Raw genomic sequence first — 25,700 nt, forward strand, 5'->3', positions numbered from 1 at the left:
AGTCTCGATCTTGATGCAAGTTCTTTGCTTGGTGTGGTTTTTCCAACCCTTGGTGTACCTTAAAACAGAAATGAGCGGCCCCACAAGGGGTACCCCCTGCCCCAAGCACTGGGCCCCCTGGTCTGCCCCATGGCCCATCCCCTTCTGGGGAGCAGATGTTCCTAATTAATCGTTGAATAAAGCATGTTGAACTCAGTGTGGCAATTACATGAGTTAGCAACATTTCTAAATATCTTTTTTTTTTTTCTCGGCTAAAGATGATTGTTCCTTAAGCCACACATTTGTCCTGATAGTGTTTCAAGGCCTCATAAACCTGTAATAAAATTGACATCATAATCACGACACACTCAGCACAGATGTGAGCGTTTGGAGAGCGCTTCAGCCTTCAGCACAGGCACGTGTGTTCTATTCACGGGATCTGTGCTCCTCGGAAGGGCTGATGGTTCCTGTAAATGTTTGTGCTCCCCGCGCCTTTCCTTCCTTCCTTCCTTTGTCTTTGGCGCCTGCGGGCATTGGGAGGCCTGGGCGAGGCAGAAGGAATGGCGAATCGGCGGGGCGTGTCCTTCACGCCGCCCCGTAGCTCCGGGCTGACGCTGGCGCAGCGCGCGACCTTTTGAAAGCCTGTAGAGTTCGAATAGCAACGGCTGCTGCCGGGCGTACGTGTTGGTGCTAGAGGCAGATGCAGGGCCTCGCTGGGGGCCTCTCGGGACCAATTTTGAAGAGGTACTTGGCCACGACTTCTCTTCACCTCCGACCTTTCCTTCCCGGGGCTGAGACTCTGGTAAGGGGAATTTTTTTGCGAGCCCCGGCGGGGGCCGAGCCCGGAGCCGAGGCCTCTGCAGGGGCTTTCGTGACAGGGTAGGATATGGTTACAGCCGAAGAAGGATTTTGGCAGCCAGCCCCTTTTGAGTCCCTGGATCGGGATAGACAGTCTGACCTCCACTCCCGAACCCTGCTGAGCGTGTGAGATGCAGAGGAGCTGAGAGTCATGCGGTTCACACTTGCCCTTTGCTTTCCCTTGGACGTTCTACATCTACTTTCTCTTTTCTCCTTTACTTTTTTCTCTCATTCTTTTATTTTCCCCTTTTCTGCTGCCCGTCCGCGCCTTAGCTTTGTCAGTAGTATCCAGGTATTTGTTGAGTCCCAGGGTCCCAGGCTTAGGGCCCAAAGGTCACTGACATTTTGACCTGGCAGATCTGCAGATTAGCTTGCTTGAGTGCTGCTCACCTTAATGCTGCTTCTTAAGCAGTACTTGATTGTTAAAAATATCTTAAGTAATCCACAGAGTATGAGATTCTGCTCACGGTCATCCTACTGCCATTTCTAATGTATCTTCATCTAAATATGCACTGTTTTTTTAGCTGTCATCTTCATGAGAACCTTGTGATTTAGAATTAGTATGGTTATTTAACAATTAATGTTAAGAATGCATATACAATACATAACATGATCTGAGGCAGAGTTTGGGCAACTGGCCAAAAGCCATCTGTCAGTAGTTAATGCCTAAACCTGAGTGTGCAGTCGGGAAAAAAGTGGCCGTCAGACAACTGTGAAATGGATAGGACATGGTATATTGAGGTGCAAATAGCTTGGAGTAGAAGGTGGGACTCAGTCCTAAGAGAATATAATGAAATGTTAAGACTTCTGTTTAAACCTAGTTGTTTTTAGACGTAGGTTTTCTTTTTTAAAAACATGCTGCTTCTGAATATCAAATCCTCCGTAGACTGAGCAGGAAAAGGCAGTGAGACTTATAAGACTCATTATAAGATTTCCAGGACGCTCTATGCGCCCGGATTTTCTGCATCCTACTTTATTGGCACCTCCTTGGTTGCTTTGTTTTTCCCTTCTCATGCTTGGATGCCCTAGGGCTCACCCCTCGTCTCTCTACAGTTTACTCCCTAGATGATCTTACCTAGTCTCTTGGCTTTAATAACGTCTGCGTGCTGCCATCCCACAAACTTAAATCTTCAGCTTGCATTCTAGACCCATATCCACCCACCTATTTGACTCCCCTCCACAAAACTCTCCAACAGCTTTCTGTCTCTCAGTACAAGCTGAAATCTTGACTGTGACTACAGTTGAGTAGAAGTCAGAATCCTGTGGCTACAATGCTGTACTTGACTTGCCACTTCCTACCCCCAGCCTCCCTGACTTTGTCTCTTTCTCCCTCTTGCTAGCTCGCCTCTTCGTGAAGATTTCTGCCTCGGGTCTTTGTATTTCTTGTCCTCTCTCTGGAAGACTTCCACTAGATATTTGCTTGGCCCTGCTCCCTCACTTCCTTCAAATGAGTTTCTCAAGGAGACCTTTCTTGACCACTTTAAACTCAAATATTAAGCCCCTTCCCAAGGCCTTCTGCTCCCGTCACTGATATATATTTCCCCTGAAATAGTGTACGTTTATCTTCATACTTGTTTGGGTCTAGTTTGCTGCTCTATTTCCAGAGTGTAGAACAGTGCACTGTTAGAGCACATGGTATGTGCTCAGTGTGTGCATATTGATTGAGTGAATGAAGAGTAGCTTCACAGAGGTAGATGGAAATCTTAGAGAAAGCTGGGTGCGGTGGCTCACGCCTGTAATCCCAGCACTTTGGGAGGCTGAGGCGGGTGGATCACCTAAGGTCAGGCATTTGAGACTAGCCTGACCAACATGGTGAAACCCCGTCTCTACTAAATACAAAAAATTAGCTGGGCATGGTGGCACATGCCTGTAATGCCAGCTACTTGGGAGGCTAAGGCAGGAGAATTGCTTGAACCTGGGAGGCGGAGGTTGCAGTGAGCCGAGATTGCACCATTTCACTCCAGCCTGGGCAACAAGAGTGAAACTGTCTCAAAAAAAAAAAAAAAAAAAAAGTCTTAGAAGATCTTTGAGGTGCCGCATCACTGCGTCCTGTGGGGAAAGATAACACAGATGGAAGAAGGGGAGTCAGAATGACATGGGGAAATTATTTCCGAAGTAGAAATACCTCCTGCAACCACTCTGCTAAATTGTTTATCCTTCCCCAAAGCTCTGAAACTGGTTTCAGAAATTCTGCAGTTCCTGCCTTCAAGTTAAATGCATCACTTCATAAAATTATTATATTCTTGACAAATACATGTAAAAGGGCTCTTCAGTACAGGTAAATCTGAAGACAATAGTGATTGTAGCTACATTTTAAACAAGATGAACAAACTTGTCATTAATAGACATTTAAAGCTGGGCCTTTGAGATGATTTTCTTCACCTTACTACACAGTTTTTAAAGATGCTAGTATTAAGGGCTCTATAAAAAATTTAAGCAAATCCCCCTTCTTCCCAACTTTTTATATAGACAAATGAGCTTATAGACATGTAGGAACAGTTTTGCTTTATAATAAATAAATCTAATAGGAAACCTAATTTTTTAAAAAGAAATATAATTTTTAAAATAAAAAAATTTTTAAATATGTTACAGAAGAAAGAAACACATTGAGTTGCTTCATTTATATATGTGGTATGTACATTTTCTTTTGTTCTTTTTTTTTTTTTTTTTTTGAGATGGAATCTCGCTCTGTTGCCCAGGCTGGAGTGCAGTGGTGCAATCTTGGCAAACTGCAAGCTCCACCTTCCAGGTTCAAGCTATTCTCCTGCCTCAGCCTCCCAAGTAGCTGGGATGACAGGTACACGCCACCACGCTTGGCTAATTTTTTTGTATTTTTAGTAGAGACGAGGTTTCACCATGTTGGCTAGGCTGGTTTCGAACTCCTGACCTCAACTGATCCGCCTGCCTTGGCCTCCCAAAGTGCTGGGATTACAGGTGTGAGCCACCATACCCGGCCTCATTTTATTTTCATAGACAATTTTTATAACCATTTATTGAGATAATTAATGTATCATAAAAATCCATCCTTTGAAAGTGTAAAATTCAGTAGTTTCTAGTATACTCAGAGATTAATATATTAAACCATTATCTGGTTTTAGAACCTTTTCATCACCCCAGAAAGAATCCCCATACCCACTGGCAGTCATTCCACATTCTTTGTCTCCCAGCCCCTAGCAACTATTCAGCTATTTTTTGTCTCCATGATTTGCCTTTTCTGGACATTTCCTAAAAATGGGATCATTGGATGGGCACGGTGGCTCATGCTGTAATCCCAGCACTTTGGGAGGCCCAGGTGGGTGGATCACAAGGTCAGGAGTTCGAGACCAACCTGGTCAATATGGTGAAACCCCATCTCTACTAAAAATATAAAAATTAGCCAGGCGTGGTGGTGGGTGCCAGTAGTCCCAGATACTCAGGAGGCTGAGGCAGGAGAATCGCTTGAACCCGGGAGGCAGAGGTTGCAGCGAGTCGAGATCACGCCACTGCACTACAGTCTGGGTGACACAGCGAGACTCGGTCTCAAGAAAAAAAAAAATGGTATCATCATATATGTAGCCTTTATGTGTCTGGTTTCTTTCATTTAGTATAATGTTTTCAAGGTTCATTCTTGTATATATTGGCACTTTATTCCTTTTTATGACTGAATATTCCATTGTATAGCTATGTCACATATTTTGTTTATCCATTCATCATCTGATGGAGAGTTCTGTTGTTTCTGCCTTTTGGCTGTTATGAAAAATGCTGCTTGCACAGTTTCCTTAAAGGATATAAGAGACATGTTAACAGCTACTCTTGGGAAGTGTGAGAGGGAGACATACTGATTACCTTGTTGTACTAGGTGATTTTTTTTTTTTTTTAGCTAAGTGCGTATATGACTTTATAATTAAAATACCCAATCACTAATATTATGACGGGGGTAAGTAATTGTACTTTTTGGTTTTAGTTCCCTCATTTTAAGTAAAATTGGATGAAATGTTTGTTGAGGTCTTTTTTAGTTCTCAAATTTTGTTTGTGATGAAATGAGTGATAATGTTATAGGCGTTTTTTGTGTGTGTGTGTGTGTGAGACAGAGTTTCACTCTTATTGCCCAGGCTGAAATGCAATGGCACAAACTCGGCTCACCGCAGCCTCTGCCTCCCGGGTTCAAGCGATTCTCTCCTGCCTCAGCCTCCCGAGCAGCTGGGATTACAGGCATACGCCACCACGCCTGGCTGCTTTTGTATTTTTAGTAGAGACAGGGTTTCTCCATATTGGTCAGGCTGGTCTTGAACTCCCAACCTCAGATGATCCACTCACCTCAGCCTCCCAAAGTGCCGGGATTACAGGCATGAGCCACTGTGCCCAGCTATTGGCATTTTTCTTCATGAATGAGAGTTGTATTCTTTGTATCTGCTGTGTAACTTGCAATTTGTTTTCATCATAGGACTGAGAGTGGTTGTCACAATGGAAGGGATCAGTAATTTCAAGACACCATGCAAATTATCAGAAAAAAAGAAATCTGGTAAGATAGCAGATGTAAGACTTTTTTTTACTATTACTATTGTTGTTTCGCTTAGAAATGTCCTAGTAATATTTAGTTTGATTCTTTATTATCGGTCACTTAGAAACTTTAGTGTAAATCCCCTTTATGATGTTAATATTAACAAATAAGACTTATTTTATAGGCTAGGGTTTGATCATATCTGGACTAATTTTATTGACAATCTAACAGGTTTGGAGGCTCTCCCTGCTCAATAATCAACTTAGCTTGACCCATTAAGGAACTGCTTTACCTTTCTCTCTCTCATCCATATATCGCTCTTGTGAGGGAAAGATATTTTCCAAGGACAAAGGACAATCTTTTCAACAAACACCTGGATATGCAAAAAATAAGCCTTGATCCTTAACTCCCATTATATAAAAAATAGCTAAAATTAAATTTCTAGAAAATAACATGAGAAAATATTCTGTTGTCCATTTCTAGTGACAGATTTTTCATATTGACCTTGTATCCCGCAACCATCCTAAACTCACTTATTCCATTAGCTTTTTAATAGATTGCTTAGGATATTGTATATGGTTGGTCATTTGTCGATGAATAAAGACAGTTTTACTTTGTTTCCCAGTCTGTATGGCTTTGTTTCTTTTACTTTTTTTAATTGCACTGCCTTCAGTATGTTTTTGAATAGAAACGTTAGTGGATATACTTCCTTGTTCCCAGTGTATTATGTTAGATGTAGGTTTTTCACAAATGCCCTTTATTAGTTTGAGGAATTTTTCTTCTATTTCTAGTTATTATCATGAGTGGGTATTGAACTTTGTAGAGCGCTTTTTCTGAATTTATTACATTTTCTTTTAAAATCTCTTAATGTGGTAAATTACGTTAATTTTCAAGTGTTAAACTGACCATTCAGGCTCTATATTCATAAGGGATATTGGACTGCAGTTGTCTTTTTGGGATATCTGTCTAGTTTTAGTATTAGGTTATTCTGTATTCATAAAGTAAGGTGAGAAATGTTTCTATTTTTTTAATAGAAATATCTTTTTGTTTAACTTTATGTGGAATTGTTCTTATTCCTCCTTAAACTGGTGGAATTCACTAGTAAAGCTATCTGGGCCTGGAGTTTTCTTAGTAGGAAGATTTTAACTGTGATTTCACAGTTAATAGATATAGGGCTATTCAAGTGATCTTTTATTTTCTTTGTGAATTTTGTTAGTGTTTTTCAAGGAATTTGTCCATCACTTCTAAATTGTCAAATGTACTGGTATAAAGTTATTCTTGATATACTTTTATTAACCTTCTAGTGTCCTTTTTTATATCTGGTACTAGTATTTTATATTTTCTTAATATTTTTCCTTAATCAGTATGACTTGCGGTTTATGTATCTTGGTGAATGTTGCGTGCACTTGAAAAGGGCATTTTTTTCTACTCTTGTTGGGCACGGTGTTCTACAATGTCAATAGGTCAAGCTGATTGACCTGTTTGTGTTATTTTCTTCAGGTCTTCTATATCCCCACTGATATTCTGTGTACTTTTTATATTAATTACGAGAGAAGAGAGTTGAAGTTTCCAACTACAATGTGGATTTGTCGGCTTCCCTCACCCTCAATTTCTATCAGTTGTTGCTTCATGTATTTTGAAGGTTTGTGCTTTGTTATTAGGTACATACACATTTAGGATGGTTATTTCTTTACTTTTTTTTTTTTTGAGTTTCCCTTTGTCGCCCATACTGGAGTGCAACAGTGTGATCTCGGCTCACTGCAACCTCTACCTCCTGGGCTCAAGCGATTCTCGTGCCTTGGCCTCTGAAGTAGCTGGGATTACAGGCGTGCACCACCATGGCTGGCTAATTTTTGTATTTTCAGTAGAGACAGGTTTTCGCCATGTTGGGCGGGCTGGTCTCAAACTCCTGGCCCCAGCTGATCCACCCACCGTGGCCTCCCTTTCAAGTGCATGCAACGATCACCAAGATACATAAACCATAAATCAGATCCCAAAGTGTTGGGATTATCTTGTCTGGCCTAGGATGGTTATTTCTTTTGATGAAATAACTATTAAATAACTATTATGAAATACCCTTCTTAATCCTCAGTGGTACTCTTTGTTCTGAAGTCCACTTTATGTGGTAGTAATGGAGCCACTCCAGATTTATTTTGTATTTTAATGATGTTTTTCAACCCTTTACTCTTGCCCTATTTGTGTCTTTATATTTAAATTGAGTTTATTATACATGGCATGTCTTGAGTTGTTTTTATCCATTCTGACAACTTTAATTTCCTTTAATTTGACTGTTTTGCCATTAGCTACATGTGGCTATTTAAATTTGGGTACATATTAATTAGAATTAAATAAAATTACAAATTGAGTTCCTCAGTTGTATTAGCCACATTTTAAGTGCCCAGTAGCAACTGACTACCTTACTGGACAGCACAGATGTAGACATTTCTACATAGCAGCATGATGTATTGGACAGCTGTTTAGACCATTTATACTCAATGTAATTGTCTATTGTTGGATGTAAATCTGCTGTTTTGCTATTGTCCCATAGCTCATTGATGATTTTTTAAAATCTTTTTCTCTCTTTGCTTCATTTTTTGATAGTTTTTGTTGCTGTGTCTTAAGATTTAGTTATCCTTCTGCTCTAAGATGATGTAATTCTTATTCATTGTATTTTTCATTCCTAAGCTTCTGTTTTGTCTTTTTCTTCCTTGTTATGCTCAGACTTTCCTTTATATCATTGAGCATATTTTTAATATTTGTCTTAAGGTTCTTATCTGCTAATTTTGCCATCCCTGTCATTTTTTTTTTCTTTTTTTTTCTTGAGATAGAATCTTGCTCTGTCACCCAGGCTGGAGTACAATGGTGCGATCTCAGCTCACTGCAACCTCCACTTCCTGGGTTCAAGTGATTCTCCTGCCTCAGCCTCCCTAGTAGCTGGGATTACCAGAATGTGCTACCATGCCTAGCTAATTTTTGTATTTTTAGTAGAGACAGGGTTTTACCATGTTGACCAGGCTGGTCTTGAACTCCTGGCCTCAAGTGATCTGCCTGCCTCGGCCTCCCAAAGTGCTGGGATTACAGGCGTGAGCCACTACGCTTGGCCTCCTGTTATCTTATGGTATGTTTCTATCGATCTTTTTTTTTTTTTTTTTGAGATGTAATCTTACCCTGTGGCCCAGGCTGGAGTGCAATGGCACGATCTCGGCTCACTGCAACCTCTACCTCCCAGGTTCACGCCATTCTCCTGCCATAGCCTCCTGAGTAGCTGGGATTACAGGTGCCCGCCACCACTCCCGGCTAATTTTTTGCATGTTTAGTAGAGACGGGGTTTCTCTACTAAAGAGAAATGTTGGCCAGGCTGGTCTCGAACTCCTGACCTGGTGATCTGCCTGCCTTGGCCTCCCAAAGTGCTGGGATTACAGGCATGAGCCACCACGCTGGGCCTCTATTGATTTATTTTTCTCCTTGTATGGGTCATATTTTCTTGCTGCTTTCATGCCTGGTACTTTTTGATTGGGTGGTAGATATTCTGCATTGTCTAATACTGGATTTTGTTATTCCTTTAAAGAGGGTTTGATTTAGTTATGGTCTGAGGTTAAGTTACCTGTACATTAGCTTGTTCCTTTTGAGACTGGCTTTTAAGCTTTGTTATGAATGTTTATCTGGGGCTAAAATCTAGCTGTACTATCTAGTTGTGACCCTTTAGAGGACTTTACTATGCGTTACAGGGTTACCATCCTCTGGCTCATGGTGACATGAAGTGTTCCTAGACCTGTATGATCTCTGGTAATTGTTGAGCCAATTGCTTTCCTCTGGTGCTTTCCCAGCTTTGGGACATCTACACATTGTTAAGTGCGGATAAGTACTTGGCCAAACACTCAAAGGGAGACTGTTCAGATCTTTGAAGTGCTCTCTTTGGAGCTCTCTTGAGTTCTCTGCTCCACAAATTCTAGCCACCTAGTCCTTTTTGACCTCTGATCTCTCTCTCAATGTGACAGGACTGCTGGATTATGTAACCTCTGTCCTGCAGTCTGGAAACTGCCTTCAAGCAGTAAGTTAGGGCAGTGATAGGGCTCATCTCATTTGTTTCTCTTCTCTCAGGAATCACAGCGCTGCTCTACCTATTGTCAAGTGTCTGAAAACAATTATATTTTGTCTAGTTTTCTAGTTCATGGCGAGATGGTAACTCTAGGAACAGTTAATTGTCGGGGGTAGTTAATTATTTTTCATGAGCAGAAGCAGAGCTCCATCTTTTCATCTTTTTTTTTTTTTTTTTGAGACTGTGTCTTGCTCTGTCACCCAGGCTGGAATATAGTGGCATGAACATGGCTCACTGTACCCTTAACCTCCTGGGCTCAAGTGTTTCTCCCAAGTAGCTGAGACCACAGGTGTGTGCCATCATGCCAGGCTAATTAAAAAAAAATTTTTTTTTGTAGAGATGGAGTCTCTTTATGTTGCCCAAGCTGGTCTCAAACTACTGGACTCAAGTGATCCTCCTGGCCTGGACTCCAAAAGTGTTGAGATTATAGGCATGAGCCACCATATCCAATCCCTTTATCTTTTAACAATGTTTTAAAAATGTGAAAACAGTTCGTAGGTTGTAGACCATACAAAAACAGGGCATTTCCCAACCTCTGCTTCAGAGTTACTCTAGGATGAAACTCTAAAAGTAGACTTGGTCAAAGGATACCCATTTAAAATTAGGATATATGTTGTCAAATTGCTCTCCAAAAAGACTGTGCCAATTAATACTCTTGGCAGTAGTATATTGAGAATGTTAAGAGGTTTTGTTTATTTTTTATTTTTATTTTTTATTAATTTTATTTTTTATTTCTCTGACATTTAGTATTATGTTCAACTCCAACTATAAATATCCCGGCCTCTCCGTTTATGCAGAAGCTTGGCTTTGGTACTGGGGTAAATGTTTACCTTATGAAAAGGTAAGTATAAGAGTTCAGATTAACCTTTTTACATGTAACTATAATTCTACTGTACTTGGAGACAAAAAAGTAGTATGAAAATTCCAGTATTTAGATTCGGTGTCTGTTCCTGATCCTGGCTGATGGCTGTATTCCAGTCCCTAGACCCTTTCATAACTTTGCCAGTAGCTCTGCCTCTGCTTTTCTCCTAGATTCCTCCTGATGCGTTATTAATGGGGAAGTCATTTACTTTTTAATTTTTCATTGGCTTCCATAAGAAGAGGAAGTGGCAAGGGAAAGGGTACCTTTGTGGTAAACCAGATTCTTCATGAGAAAACCTCAAAGAGGAAGCCAGTGTTGGGTGATGTCAGTAACTGCTGTCTCCTCTGCAGCATTGCCCTCCTAAGATATTCTCTTCTAAAAGAAGTAAAAGGTTTATAGCATTGTTATTAAGAAGGGTAAATACATGATTTTAAAGTAGGAATATTGTGTTAAAAGAAAAATGAAATAATTGAACAAGTATGGTGCCAATATAGCTGTCAACAAAGTGTTTTTAAAAATTTTTTTTTATTATTCATATATTTTTTTGAAACAGTCTCTGTTACCCAGGCTGGAGTGCAGTGGCACGACCTCCCAGGTTCAAGCGATTCTCCTGCCTCAGCCTCCTGAATAGCTGGGATTACAGGTGTGCACCATTACACCTAGCTAATTTTTGTGTTTTTAGTAGAGACAGGGTTTTGCCATGTTGGCCAGGCTGGTCTCGAACTCCTGGCCTCAAGCGATCTGCCCACCTTGGCCTCCCAAAATGCTGGGATTACAGGCGTGAGCCACCATGCCCAGCCCAAAATTACTTCTTTTAATCATTACTCTGTACCTAGTTTCATGTTTATTAAGTGGTAAAAAACTAAGTTAATATATATTCCTTAATGCATTCTTGAAATCAGTCTGACTAGTCCAACCCTCAGTATCTTAGCTTCATCCAGGTTTACATTGTTTCCAGATAGAAATGCTTTCTTTAATAAGAGGCTAATTAAGACTAATTTAGTAATTATATACAATGGGTATTCCTGAAGCATTTTTGCAGTTTAAACACTTTTTTTGTATGTTTGTGTGGTATTAATTTGTTTTTTAGTGTTAACTCCTATTTTGAAAGAAAAAATTCTCATAGATTTATGGCTAGTTTCATTTTTTTCCCCCTTTTAAAAAAACTTTTTAAATGTAAAGTGTTTTTAACAAAGTTACACTGTATGTGGTTTAGTCAAAAAGCTTCAAATAGCTGATCTTGAAGAACAGCAGTGCCTGCCTGACCCTACCACTCCTCATGATTCAGCCCTATCAACCTGGGATGTCTTTTATCCATAACCTGCAAATTTCCTGTGCTTCTCTGCTGAATTAGATCCTGTGTTTTTCTCTATCTTGTGTCTTAGTATTTCTTGATTTACATCCTGTTTTCATTTAGGACATCTTGTAGCTCCCCATGAATCAGTGCACAGAAGATATATTTTTTGAGAATTTGCATTTCCAAAAATGTTTTCATTTTACTCATACTCGAATGGCCCTTTTTGGTTTTTCTGGGTTACGATTTTCATTTGGAAACAATTTCCCTCCAGAATTTTGAGCATATTAGTCACTGACAGTTTTTTTTTTTTAGCTTACACTGTTGTTGTTGACAATTATGAAGCCTTTTTGACTGCTGATTCTTCATATGTAATCCGTTTTATGTTATCTGTCCCTCCCACTGTCCTGGATCCTGGTATGATCTTCTGTGTGTTGCTAGCATTTTGAAATTTTACAATGACATTAGTGGATATGGGGCTCTTGGAATCTGAATAGTTCCTGTTCTTCAATTTTTGAGACATTATTTTAAAAATTACTTTGTTGATTTTCACTCCTGTTTTTCTCTGTTCTCCATCTGGAATCCTATTATTTCAATTTTGAACTTACTGATTTCTCATCTACCTCTCTTTTGCTTGGTTTTCTTATTTGCTATCTTCTCAGTTTTCTGAGATTTCCCCAGCTTTATCTTTCAACACTTCTACTGAGTTTTTATCTTGTTTTAAATTAATTGTCCTTTTTAGAAAAAAGCATCTTTAGTCTTTTGGAGTGCTAGAAATGTTCAGTATCTAGGTGTTGATAACACAGGTATATGCACATGTACCTGTTCATTGAGCACTTAGTATGCATATGGTGATTAATTATTACCCTGCTTCTGTATTACAGGTTCTCAACTGACAGTAAACCTCAGGCTGAAGACTTGTTTTATACCTTCCAAAGCTAGTCTACCATCTTTAGAAGCTGGGGATGGGGGATGGGCAGCTAGTGCAGAATTAAGGAGGGTATCTAGGAGTCCACCTGTTTTTTACCATTATTATTTAGAGACAGGGTCTCATTTTGTTGCCCAGGCTGGAGTGCAGTGGTGCCATCATAGCTCACTGCAGCCTCAAACTCCTTGGTTTGAGCAATCCTCCTTCCTCAGCCTCCCAAGTAGCTGGACTACAGGTGTGGGCCACCACATGTGGTTGTTAAAAGTTTTTTGTAGAGAAGGGGTCTCACTGTATTGCCTACGCTGGTCTCAAACTCCTGGTCTCAAGTCATCCTCCTGACTTGGCCTCCCAAAGTATTGTGATTACAGTTGTGTGCTGCCCCTTCCAGTCCTACTTGATGTTTAAATAACTTGCAAGCAGTTAATTGGGGCTAAGTCAGTTACTTTCATCTGCTTTCCAGCTTCTGAAATTTTGTTGCTGTTGTCTCCTCTGCTGTTATTTCCATTCTTGCTGGCTGGTATGTCTTAAAATATCCATTTGCTATTATTTTAGTGGGCTTGGAAAGGATAAAAACAATGTGTATGTTTAAGCTGCAATTTTAACCCAGAAGTCTGTATTTTTTTGTTAAATCAAGTTTGCATTCCTTGGTTAAATCCAACATAGTTTTGATGTAGTAGTATTTTTAAATAAACTGATGGATTGTTTGCTAATATTAAAGTTTGTTTCAATTTTTATATCTAAGTGAGGTTGGCTTGTGGTTTTCCTTTTTCTACTGTCCCTTTTTATTTTTTGAAATTAAAGTTATATGAGACTCATAGTCCCTTTTCTGTTCCCTGTGGAAACAGTTTATGTAAGACTGAATGGTAAATTCTTTGAAAGCTTAGTAAACTCACCTGTAAAATCATCTACACTTTGTATTTCTAGTAGGAACATTTTAAACTGGTGATTACATTTATTCATCAGTTTTCTTAGATTTCTCTAAGTCTTTGTCCATTTTGTCTTAAATGATTGCATAAAGCTTTTATTATTTACTTATATATTTTTTCTCTTGTATCTGTAGTTTTGTTTCCATTTTTATTTGTGATATTATCTTTACTTTTTCTTGTGTAATCTCATCAGAAACTTGCCTTTTTTTCTATTAGACTTTTTAATGAACCAGCTTTTTGCATGGTCGAGTATTCAGATTTCATAAATCTATTCTTATTCTATAGATTAGAATATGTTATGGAAAAGATGAAGATTGACTTGTTTACTAAATTCTAAACTTTCAAGAGCTAAACTTTCAACCCTTAAAACTTGAAAAATATATTTTTCATAATAAAATGATATGCAGATGCTCATCATTATCCTCAAATGCTGCTGTTATCTAAAACTGGAGGTTTAAGAATAGTTTAGATCAACTTACGGATGATAGATGTGCATGAATTAAGAAATCTTGTGATCCTTTTAGTATAGGTTTTTTGATTAAACAAAAAAGGTTCTGCAGTCATAGAGCTATGCCTGTGAGAGAGTGCAAAGCTAAATAGATCTTTGGTTCAATCTCTTGTGTTCTTACCATTAAACTTTCTGTCTTAAACTTCTGAGGTTCTTTCAGTAGGTTTTGTGCTGTTATGCTGCATATACTTAAGTATTTTGTGATTTGCTGTACTCATAAATATCTACCACCTCAGGTAAATCTTTCCCTGACTTTATTTTACCTGTTTATTTAGGCCTTAAAACATTTATACCTTAGATATTTCTAAAATGGCTGAATCTTCCTAGAAAATAGAAAGTTTAAATTTTTCTCATTTGTATGTTCATCATTATCTCCTTAAGCACTTACCTTTGAGCATGTGGTAAAAGGTATAAGGTGAATTGGTCAGTGTGTAGTGGAGCAAGAACAGCATGCTGTTCTTTGGATGATGATATATGGGCAAAATGTTCTTGATTATCTCTTCTTTAAATTTCCTAATTTTTTTCTTTAGCATCCTATAACTCATCTCTGATACATATAATTAAAATATTTAATAAGTAGTAGTCCGACATGCTCAAATGGAAAAATTGGAAAGTAACAATTTTCAGGTTTAAAGTTTGTAACATTCCATCTTTACCCTTCAAGTTCTTTTTATCCTCTCCCTTCCACTATATAGATAGTAAGACTTGTCTATTAGACCTTATCTCCCAATTGAAATGGAAATGTAGCAGAGGTGTTCATAGTCCAAATATGTTAAATACTGTTTTTTAAAACAAATTTCTTTCAAGTTTTTTCCCAAAAATTTGGAAGTCATTTTAAAAAGTATTGTGGTTGTATTGTTTTCTATCCTTTTTAAATGAATTTTTTTCTTAGATCTCCAAGAGGTTTGTCTTATTCTCCTTGGGCTGTAAAAAAGATTAATCCTATATGTAATGATCATTATCGAAGTGTGTATCAAAAGAGACTAATGGATGAAGCTAAGATTTTGAAAAGCCTTCATCATCCAAACATTGTTGGTAAGTTTAAATTTGGTAGTAATGTCTGGTATATTATTTTGTTTATTCAGAAAAAGGTTATATGCTCTCTTAACTGGTCTCACTAATAGAAATGAAGAGGATGGGACTGGATGTTTAATGGGAATCAAATTAATGTGATTGGTCTAAAATAAAAATTTGCATATAATATTTTTTGATGCCTAAGTATATATTTAAACTTCATGGAAATAGATAAAATTATGTTGCTAGTTCTATGAAGATTTTAGGAATATAAAATGATCTTCATTTAGATAATTTAAATCCATTTAGGTAATTTCTTGGATTTTGTTTTTCATTTTTAATACAAGTAGGGCTGGCGAAACCATTATATTTAGGGAAGCAAAGGAAAGTAAAAGTATTTTAATTTGTGGTACTACTGGCAAACACTGAAGGCATTTTAAATGAGATCTATTGAATTAGTCTTGTATATAGTAGCTGTTTAATTGTATATTTGTGTTAGTCCAGATCCATGTTTTCAATCACATTACTATAAAGGACTTAAATATTATTGTTCTCTATATTAGTGAAGAAATGTCATGTTTTCTTTTAAGGTTATCGTGCTTTTACTGAAGCCAGTGATGGCAGTCTGTGTCTTGCTATGGAATATGGAGGTGAAAAGTCTTTAAATGACTTAATAGAAGAACGATATAAAGCCAGCCGAGATCCTTTTCCAGCAGCCATAATTTTAAAAGTTGCTTTGAATATGGCAAGAGGATTAAAGGTAACTATGCCATTATATTTTAAATGACTTCTGTTTTTGTTCATATTTTAAATGAACAAATAATCACTTCGCAGGACATCTTTGAATGTGGATGGATATTGTTACTTGTCAGTTCCAAAAAGGGGTTAGTGGAAAACAAAATAGAGGCTTACATTTCTGCTTCCAAATTACATTCATGTGTAGCTTAATATGTTCTGAGAAATGTGTCATTTGGCAGTTTCATCACTGTGTGATGCGGACATCATAGAGTATACTTACACATACCTAGATGGTAGAGCCAGTTACACACCTGAGCTATGTGGTATATATAGCCCAGTTCTCCTAGGCCGCAAACCTGTATAGAATGATACGCTACTGAATACTGTAGGCAACTGTAACACAGTGGTAAGTACTGTGTGACTAAACATATCAAAACATAGAAAAGGCAAAATCAAAATAAGATATTATAATCTTATGGGACCACCGTTGTATATGTTGTCCATCATCAACCAAAACATCCTTATACGTACATGTGTCCCTAGTCATTCATTGTCCCACATGGTCTCAACAATTTATGTATGCTTCACTGAAGATTCCAAAATTGTTTCTAAAAATTACTAGCCCCAAAATTGTGATATCTTTTGAAATCTGCAGTTGTATCTTCTGATACAACTTACCAAGTTAACTAATTAATAAGTAAACTTAGAAACTACAAGTATATATACATACTTATAAATAGTTAACTTGGCTGGGCGTGGTGGCTCACGCCTGTAATCCCAGCACTTTGGGAGGCCAAGGCGGGCAGATCACGAGGGCAGGAATTCGAGACCAGCCTGGCCAACACAGTGAAACCCCATCTGTACTAAAAATACAAAAACGAGCCGGGCGTGTTGGCGGGCGCCTGTAATCCCAGCTACTCCAGAGGCTGAGGCAGGAGAATCGCCTGAACTTGGGAGGCAGATGTTGCAGTGAGCTGAGGTCACGTCACTGCACTCCAGCCTGGGCAACAAGAGCAAGACTCCATTAAAAAAAAAAATATATATATATATATATATACTGTTTTGAAAAATGTAATATATTTAATTTGTATTGAGTTATCTATTTCTAAAGAAACTTTTAGACTTCTGGTCAGTATGGCAGACTGAGATAACATGGGATGTTCCCTTCTCTTGTTTCAAATAATCTGAAATGCTGGGCCGGGCACAGTGGCTCACATCTGTAATCCCAGCTCTTTGGGAGACTGAGGCGGGTGGATCACTTGAAGCCAGGAGTTCTAGACAGACCAGCCTGGTCAACATGGTGAAACCTTGTCTTTAATAAAATACAAAAATTAGCCGGGCATGGTGGCACCCACCTGTAGTCCCAGCTACTTGGGAGGCTGAGGCAGGAAAATCGCTTGAACTCGGGAGGTGGAGGTTGCAGTGAGCCAAGATCGTGCCACTGCACTCCAGCCTGGGCAACAGAGTGAGACTCTGTCTCAAAAAAAAAAAAAAAATAAGGTTGAAATGCTGGACAAATGTAAGCCTAGAGTTTAGGAAGGGAGTTCAAGTAGTTATATTTGGAGGTTATCACATTTTTTTATTATTTGTGTTTCTGCTCATATGTGTTAAATTTTTTACTATTTTAGTATCTGCACCAAGAAAAGAAACTGCTTCATGGAGACATAAAGTCTTCAAATGTTGTAATTAAAGGAGATTTTGAAACAATTAAAATCTGTGATGTAGGAGTCTCTCTACCACTGGATGAAAATATGACTGGTAAGTTGTACTCTTAAGTTTTAAAATTTTGTTTTTAATACAGTGTTTACATTTTTAAATATGTAAGTCCACATGGATCAAAAATCAAAAACTATTTTTAAAAAGTATATGGTAAAAAGTCCCCTTTTTTCTCTCTCCTAGTCAGCCTGCAGTCTTCTCCCTTGCCACATGTACAGTATAAATTACTGTATTATTAGTAGTAGTAGTATTAGTATATATTTTAACTGGAGTTATCTTTGGGAAAGATTTGTAACTGGATTGGGATCTTTAAGCAGGAAAGCATCTTGGAATAGAAAGTAAAATTTAGTAAGGTTGTGTAAAGCGGTTTATTTAGCATCAGTAAAGTGACAAGATTTAGGAAACTGGTAGAAGAAACTGGAATGAAGCAGAAAAGAGGCATGCTAATGAAGGCTGGTCTTTGGCTCTTTGCCCTTTCTTCTTTATTGTATATACTACTGATCATTGACTTCGCAGGGAATTTAAGATATGTTCTTGGTGAGAAACAAGAGCCAGCCTCAAGAGAAAGCCTCTGCTTCCAACATATTATTTAGTAAATAATACTTAAATGTGTCTCTTTATATGAACAGAAGTTAAACGAATGGTTAATAAATGCTGTTTAAAACATATAACTACTTTGATATCAGAGCATAACTGATATCAAAACCTGACACATTGTGGGACATCCCATTGATCCTGATGTGATTATTATGAACTGCATGCCTGTATCAAAATATCTCATTAACACGTAAACATATACACCTGCTATGTACCCAGAAACATAAACTGACATTAAAAATTCATAGTCCAATACCCTTCACAAACATAGATATCAAAATCCTTAACAAAATATTAGCAAATTCAGTCTAATACTACATAAAGACACTACATCTTGACCAACTAGGACTTATTCCAGGAAGGAAAAGTTGTAACAATCAAGTATCAGTGTCCTCACTGTGCTGTATGTTAGGTCACCAGAACTTACTCATCCTGCCTAATGGAAGCTTCGTGCCCTTTGTTAACAATACTGTATACTTGAGATTTGCCGAGAGTAGATCTTGAATATTCTCACACACAAAAAGGAAAATGGTAACTATATGAGGTGATAGATATGTTAATTAGCTTGATCGTGGCCGTCAGGTCACAGTGTTTACGTATATCAAACATCAAGTTGTATACCTTAAACATATAATTTTTGTCAATTATACCTCAAAGCTGGGAGGGGGGAGTCAATATAATTCACCATATTAACAGATTTTTTTATTATAAGTTCTAGGGTACATGTGCACAATGTGCAGGTTACATAAGTATACATGTGCCCTGTTGGTTTGCTACACCCATTAACTTGTCATTTACATTAGGTATTTCTCCCAATGCTATCCCTCCCCCTGCCCCCCACCCACGACAGGCCCTAGGGTGTGATGTTGCCTGCCCTGGGTCCAAGTGTTCTCATTGTTCAGTTCCCACCTGAGTGAGAACCTGCTGTGTTTGGTTTTCTGTCCTTCTAATAGTTTGCTGAGAATGATGGTTTCCAGCTGCATCCATGTCCCTGCAAAGGACATGAACTCATCCTTTTTTTATGGCTGCATAGTATTCTATGGTGTATATGTGCCACATTTTCTTAATCCAGTCTATCATTGATGGACATTTGGGTTGGTTCCAAGTCTTTGCTATTGTGAATAGTGCCACAATAAACAGCATGATTTATAATCCTTTGGATATATACCCAGTAATGGGATTGCTGGGTCAAATGGTATTTCTAGTTCTAGATCCTTGAGGGATCGCCACACTGTCTTACACAATGGTTGAACTAGTTTACACTCCCACCAACAGTGTAAAAACGTTCCTATTTCTCCACATCTTCTCCAGCATCTGTTGTTTCCTGACTTTTTAATGATTGCCATTCTAACTGGTGTGAGATGGTATCTCATTGTGGTTTTGATTTGCATTTCTTTGATGGCCAGTGATGAGCATTTTTTCATGTGTCTGTTGGCTGCATAAATGTCTTCTTTTGAGAAGTGTCTGTTCATGTCCTTTGCCTTTTTGATGGTTTTTTTCTTGTAAATTTGTTTCTTTGTAGATTCCAGATATTAGCCCTTTGTCAGATGCATAGATTGCAAAAACATTCTCCCATTCTGTAGGCTGCCTGTTCACTTTGATGGTAGTTTCTTTTGCTGTACAGAAGCTCTTTAATTAGATCCCATTTGCCTATTTTGGCTTTTGTTGCCATTGCTTTTGGTGTTTTAGTCATGAAGTCCTTGCCCATGCCTATGTCCTGAATAGTATTGCCTAGGTTTTCTTCTAGGGTTTTTATGGTTTTAGGTCTAACATTTAAGTCTTTAATCAAATATGAAAACTACATATCATCTCAATAGATGCAGAAAAAGTGTTTGCAAAACCCAACATCCATTTTTGATTTAAAAAAAGATTAACCTCTCAGCTAACTAGAAATTTCGAAGAGAGCTTAGCTTGAGAAAGGCTGTCTACAAGAAAAAACTGCAGGTGTCATACTGAAGTAGGGAACAAGGCCAGGATGCCTGCTCTTGCCAGTGTTATTTAACAGTCCTATAGCCCTAGCCACTAAAATAAGGCAAGAAAATGGAGAAGGCAAAATTGGAAAAGAAACAAACTGTCCTTGTTTCTAGTTGATATGTTGTTTAGGTAGAAAATCCCAAGGAATCTATAAAACAGCTATAGTAAAGTTAGTGATTACATTTCTGTGTATTAGCAATAATTGAAAATGGAATTGTTGGCCGGGCACGGTGGCTCAAGCCTGTAATCCCAGCACTTTGGGAGGCCGAGATGGGCGGATCACGAGGTCAGGAGATCAAGACCGTCCTGGCTAACATGGTGAAAACCCGTCTCTACTAAAAACTACAAAAAACTAGCCGGGCGAGGTGGCGGCGCCTGTAGTCCCAGCTACTCGGGAGGCTGAGGCAGGAGAATGGCGTGAACCCAGGGAGGCAGAGCTTGCAGTGAGCTGAGATCGGCCACTGCACTCCAGCCTGGGTGACAGAGCGAGACTCCGTCTCAAAAAAAAAAAAAAGAAAAGAAAATGGAATTGTTTAAAATCTATTTACAAGTACCAAAACCCAAAATATTTCAGAATAAATCTAACCAAAAAAGTCTAAGTCCTCTGTAATGAATATTATAAAGTATCACTGAGAAAATTCAGTAAGATATAACTAAGTGGAGAAATATATGACTGTGGTTTGGAAGACTCAATACTATTAAGATATTAATGCTTACCAAATTGATCTAGAGAGTCAGTTCAATTCTAATGAGAATTCTAGCTGGCTTTTTCATTGAAATTGACAAGTTGACTAAAATTTAAATGGAAATGTGAGTGGACCTATTTTTCTTGGGCTTTAAAAAAGAGCCAGTGTGTGATTTCTCCCTTTCCCTTTTCCTTGACATAGCAATCATGGAAGCATAGAAATGGTACTTCTCTCAGCCTAATATTGTTCACAAACTGAAGAAATTCGGGTCTAGAAGTGATCTGCTCAAGGTCACGCAGCTTGTACATGTCTTTGAACCAACCCAAGCAAGGCAGTCTGGCTCCAGAGTCTGTCATCTCAACATCCACATTCTATATTCCTACTAATTTCTAAGAGAATTGCTGTTTCTCTACATACCTGCCAACTGACCAGCTTCTGGAATATTTACCAACCTGAAAGGTAGAAAGTAATCCTTATTGAGGTTGAGTGTATTTTCACATTTACTGGTTATACTGATTAACCTGTGAACTACTTGTTCAAATCATTTGCCCATTTCCCTCTGGGTTGCTTGCCTTTTTGTGATTTGTAGCGCCTGCCTTCATAACCATCTTGCTTGTTTCAGTGACTGACCCTGAGGCTTGTTACATTGGCACAGAGCCATGGAAACCCAAAGAAGCTTTGGAGGAGAATGGTGTTATTACTGACAAGGCAGACATATTTGCCTTTGGTCTTACTCTGTGGGAAATGATGACTTTATCGATTCCACACGTTAATCTTTCAAATGATGATGATGATGATGATGATGATGAAGGTATGAATACAATTTCTAACATAAATCCCAGTCTCTTCATTCACACTAAAGATTAGTTTATATAATTTTTATCTTTCTGTTGAAACTTAAAATAGCAAGTTATCAGATCTTTAGTTGTGTAATTTCTAAGATATGTGTTAGTACTGATGACTGATTTGGTACCACCAAGGTTTAATCTCACAAAAATGAGACATAGATTGAGAATAGGGGGAAAAATTGAGGCTATCCAGAGAAGCAAAAAATTGCCTTAAAAACTCTCCTTACCTGAGAAAATGACTGGAAAGCTATCATAGGAAGGGTGGTAGTAGGGGTCGATAACCTATAAATCCAAGACTAAAGCGAATCTACTTGATAGCAGGACAATTGAAGACATTTCCATTCTGTCCATGGCAGAATGGAAAGCATACTGGACCGTAAATTCTTGTTTCAGGAGAAGGGTGAGCTATTAAACTTTTCCATGACATACAGTGATTTTGTTTGTTTCAATCTCTAACTCCTTCAAGATAAAACTTTTGATGAAAGTGATTTTGATGATGAAGCATACTATGCAGCCTTGGGAACTAGGCCACCTATTAATATGGAAGAACTCAATGAATCATACCAGAAAGTAATTGAGCTCTTTTCTGTATGCACTAATGAAGACCCTAAAGATCGTCCTTCTGCTGCACACATTGTTGAAGCTCTGGAAACAGATGTCTAGTGATCACCTCAGCTGAAGTGTGGCTTGCGTAAATAACTTATTCCAAAACATATAGTTACTAACAGTAGTTATTAGACTCTAAAATTGGCATATTTGAGGACCATAGTTTCTTGTTAACATGTGGATAACTATTTCCAATATGAAATATGCTTATGTTGGCTATAAGCACTTGGAATTGTACTGGGTTTTCTGTAAAGTATTAGAAACTAGCTACATAAGTACTTTGATACTGCTCATGGTAACTTAAAACATTAGCAGTAAAACGCTGTAAACTGTGTCTAACATTAATTTAACGACCATTACTTTTATTAATGATCTTGCTTATTCTCTATTTTAATGGATCTACTGAAATTAGCACTTTGTACAGTACAAAATAAAGTCTACATTTGTTTAAAACACTGAACGTTTTGCTGATGTGTTTATCAAATGATAACTGGAAGCTGAGAACATGCCTCAAAAAGAATAGCTCCTTGGATACTTCAGACTCTGGTTACAGCTTATCTTGAGCTCTTGGATCTCCTCAGATCTTTTTTGCTTTAATTTATTAAACGTATTTTCCATACTGAGTTTAAAATTTATTAATTTGTACCTTAAGCATTTCCCAGCTGTGTAAAAGCAATAAAACTCAAATAGAATGATATAGAATAAAGGACACTTTGGGCACCATAAGGTGTCTCAGCATTATTTTATACTTCATTGATTTGAGTGTTGTCATTAAACTTGAGTGAATAATGTGAGTAGGTTTCTTTCCCTCTCTTGGCCTTATTTTGCTAATCTGTAAAGTGTTTTGGATCAGTAGTTTCTGTGAGCCACAGTCCCCTAGGAATTTTCTAAATTACTGAATTGCCAATGTAGGTGGTATACCTAGATTTGGGTGTAGACAGAATTTTAAAAATTACCGACACAGGGGGTTCTTAGAAACATTAGGAACAACTGCACTCTGAACTTTAAAAATGCCTAGGAATCACTGAAGGCCTTTTGGTATAAGATTGTACCAAGCAATAGGACACAGATTAGTTTGCATATATTCCATCAAAATATTAATGTGACAGGTAAACTGGAAGTTGTCTTAATCTGTAGAAAAACAAATGTATAATTTTGCATCCTGATATTCAATAGGGTCTCTTATCCTCACTCTGACATGTGTCACTCTTCTTTGCCAAGCCAACAGAGCAGCTTCTCCAGGCCATTCTTTTCCTAGCAGTAATAGCAGTTCCTGCTTATAAGACAAAACAGGAACTGGATCTTTCTTGAATTGGCTCTTTAACACATAAGCCATTGCTTTTGAGAAATTTGTTTCTAGTTCCTACAGCTGGGGTATCTAACTGGAATAAAGTAATACCAAGGACAAGGCCAACAAATTCACAGCCCTTGTCTATGGTAGACATTATAAAATACTCCCAGCATGCACTGCCCCTTGAGTCTGGTGAGGTCCTAGAAATCCTCAACACAAGATTGCAGATAATCTGCTACCAACTGGGAGAAATTTTTGTAGTCTTTTTCTAGAACTTGCTCTTTAAATCTCACATGTTATCTTTTTGGACATTTGTCTCATTCTCAAAAGAGCAACATGTGACTTGGCTGGCTAAGAGTTTTTTTTTTTTTTGAGACAGGGTCTTGCTCTGTCAGGCTGGAGTACAGTAAGGCAATCATGGCTCACTGCAGTCTTGACCTCCCAGGTTCAAGTGACCCTCGCACCTCTGCCTCCCACCCTGAGTAGCTGGGACCACAGATGTATGCCACCATACCTGGCTAATTTTTTTTTTTGTAATTTTTGTAGAGACACGGTCTCACCAAGTTTCTCAGGCTGGTCTGGAACTCTCCTGAGCAACCCTCCGTCTAGGCCTCTCAAACTGCTGGGATTACAGGCGTGAGCCACTGTGCCCAGTACTACCTTTACACTGAATTAATTAGTAAATCAAAATAAACTTCTCTCAAGTGGCTTTCTCACCTCCCAGAAAATCTTTCCCTTTAGAATCTGTAGAAGGCCTCCAGGAGCTTGTTATGCCTCCATAAAAGGAGATAATCAGCAGCTGCTTGAGAAATGTTGAAGATCATTCTTTCATGTCTCCTGGTACCTATTTAATCTTTTATAATCTGTTGATTAGAATAAAAATTAGGATTTTAAATGAAACAAATGCTACACATAAAAACTATATATAAAAAATGCTGTATATATCAGCTAAGAATTTAGGAAAAACAAAACAAGCCTCCCATCTTAGGTTACTATAACAAAAATACCATAAACGAGGTGCCTCGAACCACAGAAATTTCTCATAGTTCTGGAGACTAGGAAGTCCAAGATCAAGATGGTATCTGGTGAGGGCATCCTCATAGAAGGCACCTTCTGGCTGTGTCCTTACACGGTCAATGGAGCAAGGGAGCTCCCCGACCCTCTTTTATAAGGCCATTAATCCCTAAGGGTTCCTTCCACCATCATGACCCATTCACCTTCCTAAGGCACTACTTACGATGGTATTACATCATCTTGGGGGTTAGGGTTTCAACATACGATTTTTGGTGAAATACATTCAGACCACAGTACCTCCCTTCCAATGAGGGGAAAAAAATTAAAACATAGGAAACAGAAAACAAATCTATGATAGATAGGATTAACAATGCCAGTCTTTAAAAATACTAACAAAATTGATAAACCCCTAGGCAAAACTAATCTATGGAGAAAAAAAGACATGTCATGAGTGAAAAAACTTTACTACAGATCCTACAGATACCCAATCTTATTCATGAACACATGAAAAGTCCAAAAAAAAAAAAAAATTAGTTAACTGAAGCCAGTAACATAAAAAAGAAAGACATCAAGACCAAATTGGGTTTGGTTTATTTAGTTCAGGAAAGCTAGATTGCTTTAACATTCAAAGAACAATGTAACTGCCATATTAACAATGAAGAAAAAATCATCTCCAAAGATAGAAGAAAGACTTTTTATAAAATCTGAGTATCTGTTCAAGATGTTTGAGAGCCTCCTAGAAAACTAGAAATAGACAGAAGAACTTCCTTAATATTAGAAATTTATCTACAAAGAAACTATAGTAAACCTTATATTTAATAGTAAAATGTTGAAAACTTTACCTATATCAGCAATGAAACAAATATGTCCCCTACTATTGCTTTTATTCAACACTGTACTAGACTGGCGATGTTAGAAATGCAATATTTTAAGAACAAAAAATGAAAGCTGTAAGATTCTAAAAGAAATAAAACTCATTCATAGACATTATGTAGATAAAAATAAATTAGAATTAAACAAGTTTAGAAAGATTGCTGAATACAAAGTCAAAACAGAAAACTTGTATTTTATGTATCAGCAAACAAGATGTAACTTAAAACACTTTTCCCAATGGCTTAAAAAAAAAGTATCAGCTGGGCACACTGGCTCACGCCTATAATCCCAGCACTTTGGGAGGCCGAAGTGGGTGGATTACTGGAGGTCAGGAGTTCAAGACCAGCCTGGCCAACATGGTGAAACCCTATCTCTACTAAAAATACAAAATTAGCTGGGCGTGGTGGCA

The 25,700-nt window shown here is 38.0% G+C and overlaps 1 protein-coding gene across 2 annotated transcripts; it reads left to right on the forward strand.

The window, feature by feature from the left end:
* The first annotated feature begins 429 nt into the window (after positions 1 to 429).
* Positions 430 to 22,573, forward strand: PBK (PDZ binding kinase). 2 transcript variants are annotated; one of them, XM_030938225.1, is made up of 8 exons: positions 430 to 781; positions 5,261 to 5,338; positions 10,164 to 10,257; positions 14,827 to 14,969; positions 15,539 to 15,708; positions 17,315 to 17,444; positions 21,282 to 21,470; positions 21,974 to 22,573. In XM_030938225.1, exons 2-8 carry the CDS (start codon positions 5,281 to 5,283, stop codon positions 22,168 to 22,170), a joined length of 981 nt encoding a protein of 326 aa, XP_030794085.1. In that variant the 5' UTR covers positions 430 to 781; positions 5,261 to 5,280; the 3' UTR covers positions 22,171 to 22,573. The 2 variants fall into 2 exon arrangements, with proteins under 2 accessions (XP_030794085.1, XP_030794086.1); XM_030938226.1 differs by having other exon boundaries at positions 601 to 723.
* The last annotated feature ends 3,127 nt before the right edge of the window (positions 22,574 to 25,700 follow it).

The sequence above is a fragment of the Rhinopithecus roxellana genome, chromosome 9 (assembly GCF_007565055.1).
Source record: "Rhinopithecus roxellana isolate Shanxi Qingling chromosome 9, ASM756505v1, whole genome shotgun sequence".
NCBI lineage: Eukaryota > Metazoa > Chordata > Mammalia > Primates > Cercopithecidae > Rhinopithecus > Rhinopithecus roxellana.

Bases quoted from the DNA above. Each gene is read 5' to 3' on its own strand.
- PBK (XM_030938225.1), top strand. From the start codon at position 5,281: ATGGAAGGGATCAGTAATTTCAAGACACCATGCAAATTATCAGAAAAA. The intron at 5,339-10,163 runs GTAAGATAGCAG...TCTGACATTTAG, and splicing joins ATCAGAAAAAAAGAAATCTG to TATTATGTTCAACTCCAACT. The intron at 15,709-17,314 runs GTAACTATGCCA...TTACTATTTTAG, and splicing joins ATATGGCAAGAGGATTAAAG to TATCTGCACCAAGAAAAGAA.